The sequence below is a fragment of the Gracilinanus agilis genome, chromosome X (genome assembly GCF_016433145.1).
Source record: "Gracilinanus agilis isolate LMUSP501 chromosome X, AgileGrace, whole genome shotgun sequence".
In the NCBI taxonomy this organism is placed as follows: Eukaryota; Metazoa; Chordata; class Mammalia; order Didelphimorphia; family Didelphidae; genus Gracilinanus; species Gracilinanus agilis.
The window spans coordinates 59,003,645-59,019,939 of NC_058136.1; the positions used below are offsets into that span (position 1 = coordinate 59,003,645).

The 16,295-nt window shown below is 52.7% G+C and overlaps 1 protein-coding gene across 1 annotated transcript in view; it reads right to left on the reverse strand.

Moving 5' to 3' along the window:
* The window catches only part of PAK3 (p21 (RAC1) activated kinase 3), a 32,290-nt gene extending 17,749 nt beyond the window's left edge, over positions 1 to 14,541 (reverse strand). Inside the window, exons 1-4 of the mRNA XM_044682474.1 lie at positions 14,367 to 14,541; positions 9,204 to 9,304; positions 2,526 to 2,679; positions 129 to 166 (exon numbers count right to left, since the gene is read on the reverse strand). Of these exons, the coding sequence (XP_044538409.1) occupies positions 129 to 166; positions 2,526 to 2,679; positions 9,204 to 9,304; positions 14,367 to 14,541 (468 nt within the window). The remainder of the gene's footprint in view (positions 1 to 128; positions 167 to 2,525; positions 2,680 to 9,203; positions 9,305 to 14,366) is intronic.
* Between the last annotated feature and the right edge of the window lie 1,754 nt (positions 14,542 to 16,295).

A 16,295-nucleotide genomic window follows, 5' to 3' on the forward strand; every position in this document is an offset into this window, starting at 1 on the left:
CCCTGATCGCTAAGGTTTTTCCAACCCTGGCCCTAAGCTCTCTGTGATTCTACACCTAAAATCTTTGGCACCCATCCCAACAGAAATGAAGGTCAAGTAGAAGGAGCCCAGTTCCCTTTGTGGCTTACCGAAGGATGGGCTGCTAAGTATCCATGAGCACTTCTATCTGAAAGGAGCAAAAACAAAGCAAAGACATCACTGAGCTCCTCTGCAGAGGCAAGAACTGGTCCTCACTCTCCCAGGTCCCCCACTGCCACCACCCTGAATTCTAGACCTATGTGAAATACAAGGAAAGGCAGCACTGGCTCTGTCCCTGCCCCTCCTGGCTTATGGAGGTAGGGACACACATGTGCATGTGTGCACACACACACACACACGCACACACACACACACAGTGCTTAAGAACTTATTTTGGGATGTGGAGCCACAGAGGGCAGAAGCAAGAATCCTGGAGGGAAGGTCCAGAGGAAGCAGATAGGTGTTGGATGTCAGGAGGAAGTTGTCAGTAGGGAGAGCCATTCCCAAGTAGCCTAGGCTGCCAGGGTGGGAGTTCCCCCCCAAGCAGAGGCTGTCTGCCCACTTAAAGGGATTAAGGCACTGATTGGGAGGATGGATTGGGACTTGAAGGCCCTGACATGCCCACTTGAGCTTTCAGAGATTCCTGGGTCCTCTTGGCGCACTAGGAGGCCAGGCCACATCAAAGCTTCCTTCGCTCCACTGAGTATGCTGAGAGGGGAGGGAAATGAGCCCGCTCTCTGCTCATCCGAGAAGCCATTCACAAAGAATCTTAGACTGGAGAGCTGGAGCTGGCCGGCAGCCCAAGGCCAGCTAGGACAATCCCCAACTGAACACACAGGGCGCCTGACAGGGGGTCAGCTCCAGCCCACTCTGCCTTCAGAGGTCAGCTCCGCTTAGGAGAGTCTTTTTTTCCTAATGTTGAACCATTGGGCAGCCTCCCCTCATTCAGAACTCCTGCTTCCTCTCTAGGGCTGAGCAGGGCCAAGCAGCCAAATCCCTCCTCCACAGGAGAGTACCTGTGGGCCATCCCTTCTCCAGGCCCATCAGCCTCCAATGGCCTGGTCCTCCCACCAGCCTGGTCTCTTTCTAGTCACCAACATCCGCAGGTCTGCAGCAGCAACAGCAGCAGGCAGGGACAGAGAAACAGCCACCCCAGTTTGGGAGAACAAGGCGAATGGGGAAAGCAGAACCAGGAAGGCTGTACCATTCCAACCTCGGGAATAAGCTATGGCCCTGGGGATGGGAGAGCAGCCCCAAAGGGTGCAGACCCGCAGCAATAGAAAGGAAGGTGGCCAAGCTCGGCCAAAGGGATAGTCAGCCGTGGCTTCCAGGGGGACCTGATCAGGCTCAACTGGAATTCCAGCCTTTCAGCAGATAGGCTCTGGACAAGTTGTGTCAGCCAAGGGCAATATGGCGGCTTCTTTGGCTTCCTGAGGGTTGTGCTAAGGAGAGGGGTCATCATGGGGGAGTGACGGTGACATCGGGAGGGAAAAGAACCAATAGAACCTTTAAGAACAAAGTGATGAATCTTGCTGCTTGGTGCCCTGGACCTTGCCACCTGGCCAGGATAGAGCGACAAGGAGTCTGCCTCCAAGCTTGCCTATCTGGAGAGTGACAAGAAGAGGCTGGAGGACTTCCTACAGAGTATCCTCCCTTCCTTTTGAGTCAGTGAGATCTCTATAGGTCCTGTGGCCATAGGGAGACAGGGCTGGGGGACCTAAATCCAGTGCCGCCCTTGCTCATTATATTATGGAACTTCTGGGTTGGCTTGTCAGTCTCGTTCCTCAGAAGGATCCTCTCAGCCACACCCTTGACAAGTGGCCCACCAGCCTCTCTTTAACATCCTCTGGGATGGATGGGAGAGAGCTCAACTCCCCCCTCACTCCTAGAGGCAGTTGAGGCCAGACTGGGCAAAGCTCTCACTACCAACAGGGCTCTCTTGCCATCAAACCCCAAATTTTCCTCGGCAACTTTCCCCATTTCTTCTGGTCCTGCCTGCCCTCGGGGCCCCATAATGGAGCCCTTTAAAGATAGGTAAAAGGACTAGCCAAGGCCAGGTTGGCATAGCAGTGAGCCCAATGACTAGGCCCTGGGCCTCCTGAGCCTGGTCTCAGGAGGAGGCAGATGGGAAGCTGAGAGCCCAAGACCCATGGAGCCAGGGAGAAGGTATGGCCCCACTCTGGAGGCATGACCTTATGGAGCTCATGGAGAAAGGAGGCCAACAAGTTCACTGTGAGCTCAGGAGAGGACCCTGAGGGTAGCAGAGCCAGGCCTGGCCTTACTCTGGAGAAGAGGAGGCTGAGGCTCATTCCCAAGGCATGTCTTCATGGCAGGATCAGGAAGAGAGGGCTGAAGTCCCCTATAAGGCAGCCCTCCCATGGAGCCTATGTAGTTCCCTTCTCCTACCTGCCCCCAACTATTTCTGCTTGACTCCCTCCACCTCCAGGATCCTCGTAGCAGGGCCCCCAACCAGGGCTCCCCAGGCCCATCCCAGAGGGGTTACTCACCTCCAGAAGTAAAGCTCATGTATTTCTGGTTATTGACGGTCTCCTTGGAGTCGTAGAACTTGAGGACATCCAGCACGGCCTGGGGGTTTCTCTTCTGCTCCAGCTTGGTGATGTTGGACGTCTGAAGGAGCCTTGCCCACTGCTCAGGGATTCCCTGCAGAGCAACCAGGGGGACTCACCGTTGCCGTCGTCGTCGTGGTCATCATTGTCCAAGGTTTTCCTCATTGTGACCCCACCAGCAGTGGTGGAGATGGTGGTGGCGACGGCGGCAGCGGCGGCAGCGGCAGCGGCAGCAGCGGCGGCGGCAGCAGCGGCGGCGGCAGCAGCGGCGGCGGCAGCGGCAATGGAGGCGGCAGCAGTAGCAGCAGCCATTCCGAGAGAGAGAGAGAGCTCCAGGCTCCCAGAGGGTGGCCCAGCTCTGGGCACCTTGGCTCAGTTGGCTCAGGGATAGGGGACAGGGAAGGTAGGGGGCAAAGGGGGAGCCAGGGGAGGCCCAGGGCAGGGGCAGGGAGTTCCATGGTGATCCTGAACACATTCCAGTATCATTCTTTGGCCAGAGAACCCAAGCCCAACTCCCCTCTTTCCCCCTTTCCCCCCACCCAGCTCCCCGTTCCTCCCTCCAACTGATTCCTGCCTCAGGGCAACACCAGGGGCCCCAGGCAGCTCTTAGCTCAGTTAGAAACAGTACAGCCAAGGACTGGGCCAGACTGAAAGCCTCCAGGGCTCTGCTCACTGCAGGGCCACCTCAGGGGACCGATGCTGCCCCAGTGTGGGAAGAGGCCTACGCTGGCCCAGGCAGGCAAACAAGAGGATCACTTGGTTTGATGTATTTTGTTACAAGGGAGGGCTCTCTGGGCGGGAAGGGGGAGGAAGGGAGTGGTTACTGGGGAGTGGCAGCACTCGGTTGGCAAAGCGACTCAATTCAGTTCAATAAAGAGAATTATCAAGCACCTACTATGTGCAGGGCCCTGGGCTCAGTGCTCGGTCTCCCCATCTGTAAAATGAGGGGTTCAGACTCAATAGGGAGCAGAAGGCAGGAGGGAGGGACCACACGGGGCACCTAGTCCAACCCTGTCATCTTACAGACAAAGAAACTGAGGCCCAGAGGGGAAAGTACTAGTGGGAAGTGCTAGGCCCACTTCTTGCCACTCAGACTTGCAGCCTAAGCCCTAGTCCTTCTTCTCCAGGCTACCTTGGTTTCCTGTCCTGGAAGATGACAGGGTTGGACTAGATCATTTCTAAGGCTCCCATCAGCTCCAAATGCAATGATCTCTGAGCCTGGAGCTTGGTCCCCAGGAAAAACCTGAGAAACCAGGCAAGGAGGAAGGGAGTGATGGGCACCTCCCAAATCTGGCAGGAATGAGCACGAGTAGAATTCAGGCTAGCAGCCCTGTGCTTCTCCAGAATCCAAAAATGTGGGAGCTGGAAGGAGGCTTGGAGATCATCGAGTCCGCCCCTTCTTGTGACCAAGGAGGGTCCGTGGCCCAGACAGGAAAAGGGGCCACTAATCACGGAACCTCAAAGGGGGGTCTACTGCTTCCTGCTTTCTTCCTGGACAGAAAGCCTCAAATCCTACTCTGACCCTCCTCTCCTTTTCTAGATGGGGAAATTGAGGCACAGATAGCTTAGGTGACTTCCACAACCAGGAGGCAGCAGACAGGACCCTAACCTGAGTCCTCAGCCTCCTAAGATTCCTGTGTCTCTTTCCCAGTAGCCTGTTGGCTATTCTGCCTGGCCTTGATGGAGACTGCCACGTCAGCACCTTCCTTGGACAGACGATGGCCCTGAGGTCAAAGCCAGCAAGTGACTTGCTCCAAGTCACCCAGTAGGGATAGCCCTTTGCTCCCAGGGATTCCCCAGTCCTCTTTCCAGGTAGAAGATGAAAACGAAACCACCAATGCCCATGAGAACAGGGTGCGTTCAGACACGCCCCTGACCGATTCCTGCAGAAGGGCATAGGCAGGAGGCAGGAGGGAACGAACGTTTACAAAATCACAGACCCTTGGCACTGGCAGGGGCTGCTCTCTCCATGCCTCAGGGCATCCCATCAATCTACTCTTAACTAAGCAAAAATCAACTCTCCAGCATCCATCCCTCCCTTATCTTTCACTGGGATACCTGCAAGGCCGGAGAACTCACTACCTGGTGAAACAGTCTCTTCTCCCTTGTGGATTGGTTGTCCTTAGGGATAGAAGTTTCTCCTCCTGGTATGCTGAAGTGGGCCTCTCTGTCTGACCACCTGTTGGTCCTAGCCTCACCTCCAGAAAGTAAAGGACGGCTCATCTTTCTTCCATGTGGCAGGCCTCCAGATACTTGCAGACTGCCCCAGGCTTCTTCTCCCCCAGACTAAACAGACCTAGATGTTTTTCTTCCCACCTGGCATGAGCTCCAGGCCCTCTCCCAGCCTAGCTGCCCTCCTCTGGGCCCTCTTTTGGCTCATCAGCGTCTCTTCTAAATTGTGGCCCCTTCCACTGGACGGTGGCTTCCAGCTAGGCCCTTGCCCTGAGCGAAGGCCACAGGGCCTCTGGCTCCTGGAAGCTGTTCCTCTCGTGATGCAGCCTGAGATCACATTAGTTCATCTGGCTGCCACATCACATACGGGGCTGACTCATATTCAGCCTGCGGGCCATGGAAGCCCGAGTCCCTAGAGGCCAAATCATGACTGTCTGGACTACTTAGCAAGGTAGGCCAAGGATGGAAAAGTCCTTAGTGCTAAAAACCAGGCTCTGGAAATCATCCCCTGGAAACAACTCAGCGGCTGGGGGTGGGGGCAGTGTGGGGTGTTAATAAAACCCCATCCCCCAAATGGTAATAGCAGAGAGAAGAAGGCATCGGCATAGCTCTGAAAGGCAGCCGGGCGTCCAAAGGGAGCAGAGCCTCCTGCAACCCAGCTGATTTCACTGGCCGGGCCTTGGCATCCTGTCCTGGAATTCGAGGCCCCTCTTAATCGGGCTCCAATCCAACAGTCCCATCCACTGCTCCAAGTAGCACCACTGGATTCCTCAGCATTCCCCAATTCTACCTCCTGCCTCCAGGCCCAGGACCCATCCTCAACCCCCTCTCTCGGCCTGGCGGAAGGAAGCCTTCTCTTCTTAGGGAGCGCCTTCTCCGGGAAATCCTCTAGGATCCTCCTCCTTCCTTTCTCTCTCTCCTCTGCCCCAGTCATACCTTCCCCGTGGCGTCATCCTGCCTAGACTGTAAGATCCCTGCGGGCAGGCACTTCACAGTTTCTCATCTTTGGAACCCCAGCGCTGAGTACAGGGCCTTACACACAACAGGAGCTTCCTCAAGGTTTGTTGACTTGAATTGAGTTGAGCCCTAAGGCCAGCACACCCTGCACCAGCCCTGTTCTGAGCACAGGAAAATGACCCTTTGGCTGGGTGCCTACAACTCCCTTTGATGCCAAAGACCAGAAACCCCAGAACCCAGACCTAGGAGCCCACACAGGTGCCCAAGTGGCATTCCAAGCTAAATGGGCGGCGCTGAGCTGGCTCAGATGCAAAGCTGCCCACGTCCTCAGCCTAATCGGGCCAAATTGGAAAGGCAGGGCAGTTCTGGGGGCCCTGGGGTTAGGCAGACAGTTTGGAGGAAAGCCCATGAAGATGCGTGATCCGCCACAAGAGACAACATTGCTAGGGGGCTTTAGAGTTCGTTCAGAAAGTGCTTTCCGGGACTCCTGATGACTCCATGATGGAGGTGCTAGTATTCACCCCGTTTTACAGAGGAGGAAACTGAGGCTGAGAGAGAAGTAAATGGCTGGGAATCACAAGAGTCATAAAGGCTCTAAACCCTAGGTCTTCCTAGGCTCCCACTCTATCCACCACCTCCCAAAGGTGCCAGATTATCATGTGCCCCAAGCCCAGTCCTAACTTGAGAGAACTCGGGTTACCAGAGAAGTAAGTCTGACCCTTTGAGCTGGGTCAGTCCCATGAGTGCCCAAAGGAGAGATAGCTGGGGCCACAAAGTCACCGGGCCTCTCCTGATGGAGGGCCTAACTCTCCAGATGAGGACACCCAATGGAAAGCTAGGCTTATGAACACTAGTCTGGAATAGTGGGAAGACTTTCTGGGCTGGGGGGAATCGAGTCTCGGATTCAGATCTTAGCTCTGGCCCTTATATACGCATAACTCTGGGTAAGTCACTTCCCCATCTCTGGGCCTCAGTTAGCTCACCTGTGAAAGGGAAAATGCTCACTTTGCTCTCCTGGCTCAGGCTTTGGTTCAGGCAGAGTCCTGTATGAACTTCCCAAGGCCAAAGAAATTAAGCCGCCTGCTGCCCGGCTTTGGGATCAACAGAATTAAGGTAGAGAAGTGGGTGCCCTCACAAAGCAGACAGTAAGCAAGCTGGGGGGGCCAAGAACATGGCAGCCAGTGACTCCCACCCCCTCACTGGGCCAGGGCTCCAGTTTAGCACTCCAAGACATCAGAGAATCATGACTCTGAAAGCCAGAAGGATCCTAAGAAAGCCTTCGAAGGTCTACAAAGTGCTGTCCTCACTCCAGTCTGGGGAGGCAGGCAGTATAGGGATTATCATGCCCATTTCTCAGAGGAGAAACTGAGGGGAGGGATCTGACTTGCTCAGGGGGCAGCTGGGTAGATTGAGAGCCAGGCCTAGAGACGGGAGGTCCTGGGTTCCAATCTGGCCTCAGACACATCTCAGCTGTGTGACGCTGGGCAGGTCACTTCACCCCCATTGCCTAGCCCTTAGCACTCTTCTGCCTTGGGACCAATATACAGTATTGATTCTAAGGTGGAAGGTGAGGGGTTAAAAAAGAAAAAAGTGGCAGTGACCAGACCGAAAGCTGCACCCCCTGGCTCTAGGTGCCACGCAAGTTTATCTCTCCTAAGTGATCCCAGTTGCCAGGCAGGCAGGCAGGCTCCGGGCCCTGGATTGGGAGTTAGGGACCTGGGTTCGAGTTCTATCTGCCAGGGATTCACTGGAGGGCCTGGAACAAGGCTCTGGCCTTCTCTGGACCTGTTTCCTCATCTGGAAAGGAGCTGGACTTGAAGAACCCTGTGACCTCTTCTGGTACTAAATCTATGATTCCCATGATCCCTTCTGATTCTTACCAACAAGAAGGTACCTGGCAAGATCTAAGAATAATGATAGTGTTGACATTTAGTGTTGCCTCCTGACAGCAGCCCCGGAAGGTAAGGAGCATGGATACTCGCCTCCTCTAATAGATGACGATAGTACCCATCCTCCTACCCACAGAAGGGAAGAGATGGGGCATCCCAGACTGTCAGAACAGGAAAGAAGCTTCAGTCACCCACCAATTCTCTTTTGGGGGGAGTTTCTTCTCCTACATGTGGGATGGTCATCCATAAACCACCTCTGCCTCTGAAATCCTTCCCTTCGTGCCCAGTCTCCTCCTCCATGAAACCCTCCCTGAGAGCACCCCCAGCAAGCTCCTCTGGCTTTGTTCCCCCTGTTGGCTTACAGACTCGGCTAACTTACTGTTACCTCGTGGAGCTGTCTCTGCTCTCCTCGCCCTTCTAGATCTTAACTAGGAATTCATCTCCTCAATTCTATTTCCCCTTGCTAGTCCTGGCACTGGGTACTGCGCATCGTAAGCATTTACTAGATGTGAATTGAATTGACCTCAGTTTACACATCTGCAAAATAAGGGGCTCGGTCACTGAGGACCCTTCTAGCTCTCAGCCTGAGATAATATGGACTTGACATAGCAACCCAGGTGCTTGCCTGGGAGGGAAAGGGATGGGCTCTTTCCCTGGGGACCCATTTCCCATCACTCCTCTCCTGTCGTGCCATTCACCATACAAAGATACCAGGTCCAAAAGTCACGCGGCCACTCTGCTAGCTATCGTCTTATTCTGTTTGAGCCCCCAAAACATCCAAGGAGGAACTGAGACTTATGTCTAAGACTCTAGAACACAGGCCGGCAAACTGTGGTCTTCGGGCCAAATCCGGCCCACCACCTGCCTTTGTATGACCTGTGAGTTAAGACTGGTTTTCACACTTGTTACATGGCCCGCAGGCTGTATTTGCCAACCCCGGGCCCAGAATGTTCTGGGCAAGAGAGCTGCTGTTCCATGGAAGAGTACGGGCAGAAAGAACAAGGAATGAGGGGGGAGAACTGTGACAGGTCCAACCTTTAGCCAGCAGAAGGAAGTACGGGCTAACAGGCTGGAGTTGCCTGAAAATGGAATGGGCTCCCACTGTGGGTGGGAGGCTGCCTTGGCCTTGGAAGTAGTTAGCTTTCATGCCATCCTGGAGATCCAAACTCTACTTGGAGGGCACAGGCAGGATGGCAGAGCACAAGAAGGGCCCCAAAGAGGTGGCCCCTTTCTTTGCCAAGGCCAGCCCTTGTAGCTGTCTCCTTAAACTCATCCCTTCCTGTCTCTACCAGCTTAGGGATATACAACATCTCATTTCTCCCTGCCGCCTAGAAGCCTGCGAAGGTCTCCCCCGCCTTCTTAGTCCTTCGTCCCCCAAGCTATTGACCTATACCTGCCCTCTCTTGCCCTGCCAAGTCCTTTGCCCCGACTTCTTCATTTCTCGCTCACTTCTCGAACCCTTTTTTAAAGAAGGCCCTAGAGTGGCATCACGCATCCCAGAGTACAAAGGGGAATAAAGAGAAACCCAGGCAGCTTAGGTACATGACCGTATGTGTTCTGAGAAGGGAAGGGGGCAGGAGGATGGGGAGGAATTACTTACAGTGAATTCCCCAGTGACAGCATCAAACCCCACGTGGATCGTATGCTCAAAATCAGAAGGAAGAGAGATCTCTGGCCTTTCCTTCTCTTTCTTCTTGTTGGCTGAAGAAAGAAAAAACAGAACAACCAGGGGCTGACTGTTGGCCACGATCGAGCAGCATCACAGATTCATAGGAGTGGAGGGCTGGAGGCCGAGAGGGGCCTTAGCACAAACACAGCACAGTAGAGTGTGAAATGCTAAAACCTGGAATGCCACTAGAGGAAGGAATCTAAACAGTAAATGACTTGTCCATGGTCACACAAGAAATAAGAGAAACGGGTTTCTCTTGTTTGAATGTGATGCCGTCTCTGACTCAGAAGACTGACCTTTGCCCAAGGCAAGTAGGCTTGCCATTCTAAAAGCATCACCGGGAGCAGCTAGGCAGCACAGTAGATAAAGAACCTAGCGTTCCAATCTGGCCTCAGACACTTCCCAGCTGTGTGACCCTGGGCAAGTCCCCTAACCCCCATTGCCCACCCTTAACCACTCTTCTGTCTTAGAACCAATACACAGAATTGATTCTAAGATGGAAGGTGAGGAGTTAAAAAAATTAGAAATAGTAAGTTTGTGGGTCCATCGACCAAAATGAGTGTTTTCAGCATAGCTAAAGATTCTAACCCTCATAAAGTCTCTGAAGCTGCGAGCCACCTTCCCAAGTCAAGCGAGATCTGTTTAGAGCTTTGAATAATAATACTAATAACAACAATGATCCCTGACCGTGGCGTCCCATATTTATATCACTACCTGACGAGTGGTCATCCAGAGGCCTGTGCCTGCAGCCCTTCAATGAAGGGGCGCCCACTTCCTCTGGGGCCCGACTTGGGATGTTAGTTTAATGTTAGCAAGTTTCTCAATCTTTGCCTTAAACCTACAGGACCTAGCTCGGCCCTCAGGGGTAAAGCAGCACCAGTGTAATCCCTTTCCTAAGGCCACAACTCTCCTCATACTAAACAACTGTCACCACCACCTCCTCCTTCAGGCCCAGGCTGTCCCAGAAGCCATCAGAGTCAGATGGGCGATGGAAAGAGCCAGAATCACCAGGGGGGAGTCCCCACCTAGCCTGAAGGCTTGGATAAGGTGGGATTCGACTATTCTGTTTCTTCCGATGAGATGAAGGACCACCAGATCTTCCCACCTGCCCTGTTTAGATGCCCTGCAGTCTCCCTTTATGGTCAACTCAACTACCTCTACAATCCTCTCCACTGCAGTAACCTGAGGACTTCGGGGACTTTCCATCTGCCCTGCAACTCAACAGATCTTTGTTGTGCTATTAAATGAGATAATATTTGTAAAGCCTTGTTACAGCAGTGCCTGGCACCCAGTAGGCAAACAACAAATGTCTATTCCCTTCCCTTCCCCCAATTCGAATGCTAACTCCTTGAGAGCAGGAACTGTCTCACCTTTTCCAGTTACCTCCGGTATTTAGCACAGTTCTTGGCAAATAGTAATCACTTAATCTATTTTATTTTCTTTCATTCGTTCATTCATTCATTCGTTCATTCATTTTGGGACTCCCTTCCCCTCTGCCTCCCCTCATTCTCCTCTCTCAGCTAAGTAGAGCAAGTGCCCAGCTCATCACATGCCAAGCCTGTTGGGTTAGATTATCACCTCCTGTTCTGGGGGACTCGTGCCAATACATTGACCACCAGCCTTCCTGTGCAAAGGGCTTAAGAATTGTAGCTCTTTCTGTCCAATGAATGTTCTATGATTCAATTCAGCCCAACATTCTAGTTTGTTTAGATTCTATTTGGTCCTGATTCTGTGGCCGTGGGTAGGCTGGTAGCCCTCCCTCCTGCCCAGCTTTGTGGCATCCTCCCACGAGCATTTCCTCCCCTGATAAAAATTACCAATGAGTCAAGCACAAAGAAGAGGAAGGGAGAGAAAGAGGTCACAACAACAGCAGCCATTGTTCTGGAGCAGAACCAAGTCTCAGCATGCTAATGGCGGACACATATCTCTGTCTTCCCAATTCCAAGGTGATTTTACAGCCAACCTCAGGGGATTGCACACGCACAGTAGGTACTGAATTGCTCCTTGCAAGAGAGAACAGAATTGCATTCTTGCATTTAATTCGCCTGATTACTCTGTGAAGAGGGCAGGCATGATTGGCACATTGATGGGAAGGACAGGAAAGAGAGAAAGTGACCATCAAGGAGTAGAGTTCACCCTGACTCTTCTCAACCCTGCCTAGAGGGCAAGAGCCGGAACTATTCAATCCCACTCAACAAACATTTATACTATGCCTTCCCTTGGCAATTAGCCTGTTTCTCCCACCTAGAACTGGTCTGTATCTATTTCATTTGCCCTTGACTCCCCATTAGATTGGGAGCTCCTTGAGAGCAGGGACTGTCTTCTGCCTTTCTTTGAATCCTCAGCCCTGAGCACAGGGCCTGAACAGTAGTGGGTGCTTAATAATGGTTTCCTTGTTGGCATGACTGTGCTAGGGAACGGAGATCCGGAGAGAGCAATGAGGAGAAGTTTGGGGAAGACAAATTCCAACTTGATTGAAGCAAAACTGTCCTAAGAATCTGAAGAGCCCCCAAAGGAGAGCGAGCAACCTTGGGAAGTAACGACGTCTGACACTGGACCTCAAAGATCTCTAAGCAAAGGCTGGTTGTTCTCGAAGAAATTCTGTTCAGGTACAAGGAAGAAGAGGTGGCCTCTGAGCCGCCTGAGAGTTCGGACATTCTGTCATCTGCATTTTACAGTGAGAGGGACTGAGGCTCAGAGAATTTGAAAGAGGACCCCTGTATCTATTTGTAGGAGAGGCAAAGAAGTTCATACCGTTTATATACGAGTTGTGGTATTCTGTCTTTATGGGCACAGAAGAACTTTGATCAAAATGGCTGATTCGCCCAAACTCTCCAGTCTCATAATATTCAACAACTTGCCATTTCCACTTGCCCTTCTCTGGATCCATGTTGGTTTCTCTGCCCAACTAGAGAGGGAACTCCCTCCGGGCAATCCTGTGCCTTATTTACCTGAGTATTTCCCCCACGCTCTAGTAAAGGGCCGCACAAGGAATAAGGGACTGAATACGATGCCTGTTTATTGAATGAATTACCCAGTTTTCTGCTTTGGGAGGATGGAAGTGGTGGGGTTGGACTAAGTGAACCCCAATGGCCTTCTGACACTCTAAGATCCTGCTTTCCTCAATGGGGCCTCAGGCTGAGGTCTGCTACACTCAGGGAGCTGGACAGGCTTAGAATACAAGCCAATGATGATGACTGGCAGACAGGCCTCGCTCGGGCCTGAGAGGCTCATCACTACAAGGCTGGCCCTCAGAAGGACAGACTGCTTTGGTCATGGTGACTCATGGAACCACCCACTAAGGTGTGGAGGGCTCACAATCTAGGGCAGTGGTGGAAGAGCCCACACCAAGCAAGTCCTACCTTGGAATTTGGAAGATCAGCTCAGGGGCCACCCCTTCCATGAAGCCTGCCCTGAGCAACTTCCCATCATTTCTGAAAGTGTCCTTTCCCTCGAGCTTGGCTATTTACCTCCTGTGTGACCTCAAGGAAGTGTCTGCTTCCTTCTCTGGAGAAGTGTCTCATCCATAAAAGAAGGGCTGGGGGGCTCAAAGGCCTCAGGGACCCTCCCAGATTTTTGTGGCAAGTTTGGTCGGGATCTCTCCTTTGCCCATTCATTCCAAATCGCTCCTCTGGTCAACTCTTCTGTTCATTCATTCGTTCATTCATTCACTCATCAAACACTCAGTAAGCACTCCCTGTGTGTGGAGCCCTGAACTGGGCTCCAAGAGGGTAAAAGAAAGAAATAACTTGCTCCCTGCCCTCATCGAACCCAGTCTAGAGTGTGGGGAGAGGGGCTTCACTCATAGACTCGAGCAATGTTTAGTGCAATGAATTAAACCGAATTGCTTTCTCTCCTCTAATCCTTATTCAGGCAGAGAGATGCCGATGACAAGCTTTAGGGAAGTGGCAGCCATTGTTCTTGGCTTACGTGGATGAAAAAGCCACCTCGAAGAAGGGGTGACCTTATTCTGCTGGGTCCCAGAGGAAAGAACTAGAAGGAGTTGGTGGAAGTTATAGGGGAGGCAGATCCTGGCTCCCTAACAAGGAAAGCTCTTTTGAGCTGGAAGGGGCTGCCTTAGGAATAAGCTCCCCAGCCTTGGAGGGCTCCAAGCAGAGGCTGGATGTTATCCAAAGGCCCCTGAGTTCTGCAGGAGTCTGTGTGTCTCTGTCCTCGAAACCAGCCACTAAATATGCACAACAAGCACAACTATGGAAATGCAAAGAGAACAACATCTAATTCTAATGACCACGCCTGGTCTCCAAGAAGAGTCAAGGAAGTGTGCCTCGTTTTGTCCATTGAAGAGGTAGGGGCCTATGGGTAGAAAATGCTGGATTTCTTTTTAAATCTTTCTTGCAGGGAATGGCTCAAGGGATGGCAGGGAGAAGAGGGATATATTATTCAGTGATGAGCATGATGCAAAATAAAGTTTGAAATAAAAGTCAGGTAACTTTAAAAGTCTGCTGTGGGGGCAGCTGGGTAGCTCAGAGGGTAGAGAGTCAGGCCTAGAGATGGGAGGTCCTGGGTTCAGATCTGGCCTCAGGCACGTCCCAGCTGTGTGACCCTGGGCAAGTCACTTGACCCCCATGGCCCACCCTTACTACTCTTCCACCTAGGAGCCAATACACAGACGTTAAGGGTTTAAAAAAACGTCTGCTGTGGAGGGACCAGAGGATTTCAAGCTAGAAGGGATCCTCCAAAGTCCAGTCTTCTCATTTTACAGAGAAGGAAACTCGGATCCAAGGTAAGGAAGGGAGGTAAGTGAGTCACAGACATAGGGATTCTAGCCAAGCTCCAACCCAAGGACAGCACATTGTACTATGCTCATGTTTACTGCTATCATTACATTTCACATTTTGGGGAAACTGAGGCTCCACAAACAACATCACCCAGCAAGTGTCAGAGGCCTCCTGCCTCCTGTCCTGGCCCTTCTCTCCCAAAATGATAGAGCCACCTTCCCAGGTCAAAGCCGGGCCTCTCCATCCTAGGAAACCCTGAATATTCTCACAAAGACAAAGAGCCTCGGCTCAAAGGTCATCTCCAAAGAGCCCACAGCAAAGCCCGGGGGAAAGGGAAGAGCCACCAATACGTTACTTCTGTCTCCTCCTCCAGGAAAGATGGAGCGGAGCCTGGCTTTCTTGTTCTTCTCCTCGGGAGCCACGGGCAGGGGCTTGGAGGTGTGGTTGAGGGCTGAGGAGTCCCGGTTGTTGCTGTTCATTCTCAGTGGCGGGGCTGGGGGCTTCTCCTCACTATCTGCACCGTCACACATGGTCAGCAGAAGTGGCGTGTCACAGCCTCCTAAAGGAAGACAGAACAGAGTGAGATAGCCAGAAGATGGTGGGCTTCGGGTCCAACCCAATTGCTTTACAACTAAGGCAGCCTAACCCCAAGAGGTTCGAAGCTTGGCCACGGTGGCCCAGAGGAAGGGCATTAGCGTTGAGCTGGGACTCTTAGGCCAAGCCCTCGGGGGCCTGCTCTCCCCTCTCTCACCCAGCCTTCCTTCGCCAAGCTTGCCTTTGCAGGCATTTCTCTAGCACTTGACAATTTCCCAAGTAGTATCTGCAAACCCAGCGGAAGAGGTTGGAGGAGACCTTCCTGCTGAGCCTGGATTCAAGCCTAGACGCCCATAATCCTAATAAGAGCTCCCATTTTTATGGCTTCCAGAGCACTTGACTCAAAATGAGCTTGCAAAGAAGTGAGGGGGAGGGGAGCTAGGGCCTGGCCGTCACCCACCACTGTGCAGAGGAACCCAAAAGGCCTTTGCCCAAGGTCACACTGAGAGGAAGTGCCAACACCAGGATCTGAACCCACATGGCACCAACCGCATGACCAGTGCTTGGTCCATGAGAGAGAAACAGAGAATGACCACATTTCTAAGCAGGAAGAGACCTCAGAAGGGCAGCCCATACAAGCCAATCCTGCCCTGATCGAGAGGGAATCCCCTCCCCCTAGATCATCCTCTTCATCATCTATATACCTGTGTGTATATGTCCTACTTGAAGATTCCCAATGAGGAGGGACTCCGTTCCCATCTCCCAATAGCACTTGACCCCTCTGAGCAGCTCTGATGACCAGCAGGCTTCCTCCCATCTGGCCGGAATCTGTGTCTCTGCATTGCCACCCCCTCCCCACCTTGCCCATGGATCTGCCAAGCACGAGGCTGGTTTCTCTACCATATGACAATCCTTCCCGTTGTTGAAGCCAAGGTCCAGAGCTGGCCCCACAATTTCAGCCAGGCAAGGGGCAGGCCTCGGTAACAATAGAGCGATTGCCACTGATTGGGCACTTCAGGGATCGCAAAGCACTTTCCATACATAATCTCGTCTGCTCATCGAGGGAGACGTTGGCCTCATGAAAGGAGAGCCTTCCTCACCCTGAGAAGTGCCCAAGTGGCTCGAGCTGCAGAGATCTCCATTTCTGGAGGTTGGCATAGATGCCCTCTGAGGCTGCACAGGGGCTAGAAGCACTTTGGCCTCCCTTGCTATGCGCATTATGTCCCTACAAATGCAGGCTAGGATAGGCTGGTGTGTCACTCTAGCTTCCCCTAGTGAGTTGATGGGTGCCAAAGGCCCCCGGGAGGAAATGGAGGAGAGAGAAAGGGAGGGAAGTGATACAAACTGAAGGATTTTCTTGGCAAACTCCCAAAGCCCAGAGAGCCTCCTGCCTTCAAATTCAACCCCTTTGACCCCACGAGCCCTGCCAAGAGCTGGGACCCCGGAGAGAGAACAAAGCCAAACCTGGTCCCCACCCCTAAAGAGCCACTGTTCCACTGAGGAATCGGCCCACGCCAGACACCTTTCATCGTCCCCTTGCCATCCAGTGGTGACTCAGAGGCAGAACTGGAATGAAGACCCTAACGTCCGAGCTCCTGGTCCTTCTCACTTTCATGGGCTGCCGCCTGCTCTCGCCTCATACCTGCATACATCCTGGAGCTTGGGATCCGCCTCTGCTCAGCTTAACCACCTGTTCCTTTCGGCCCCCTGAACTGCCTCCTTTATGGGAAGGTCTCTGGAGAGAGCTACT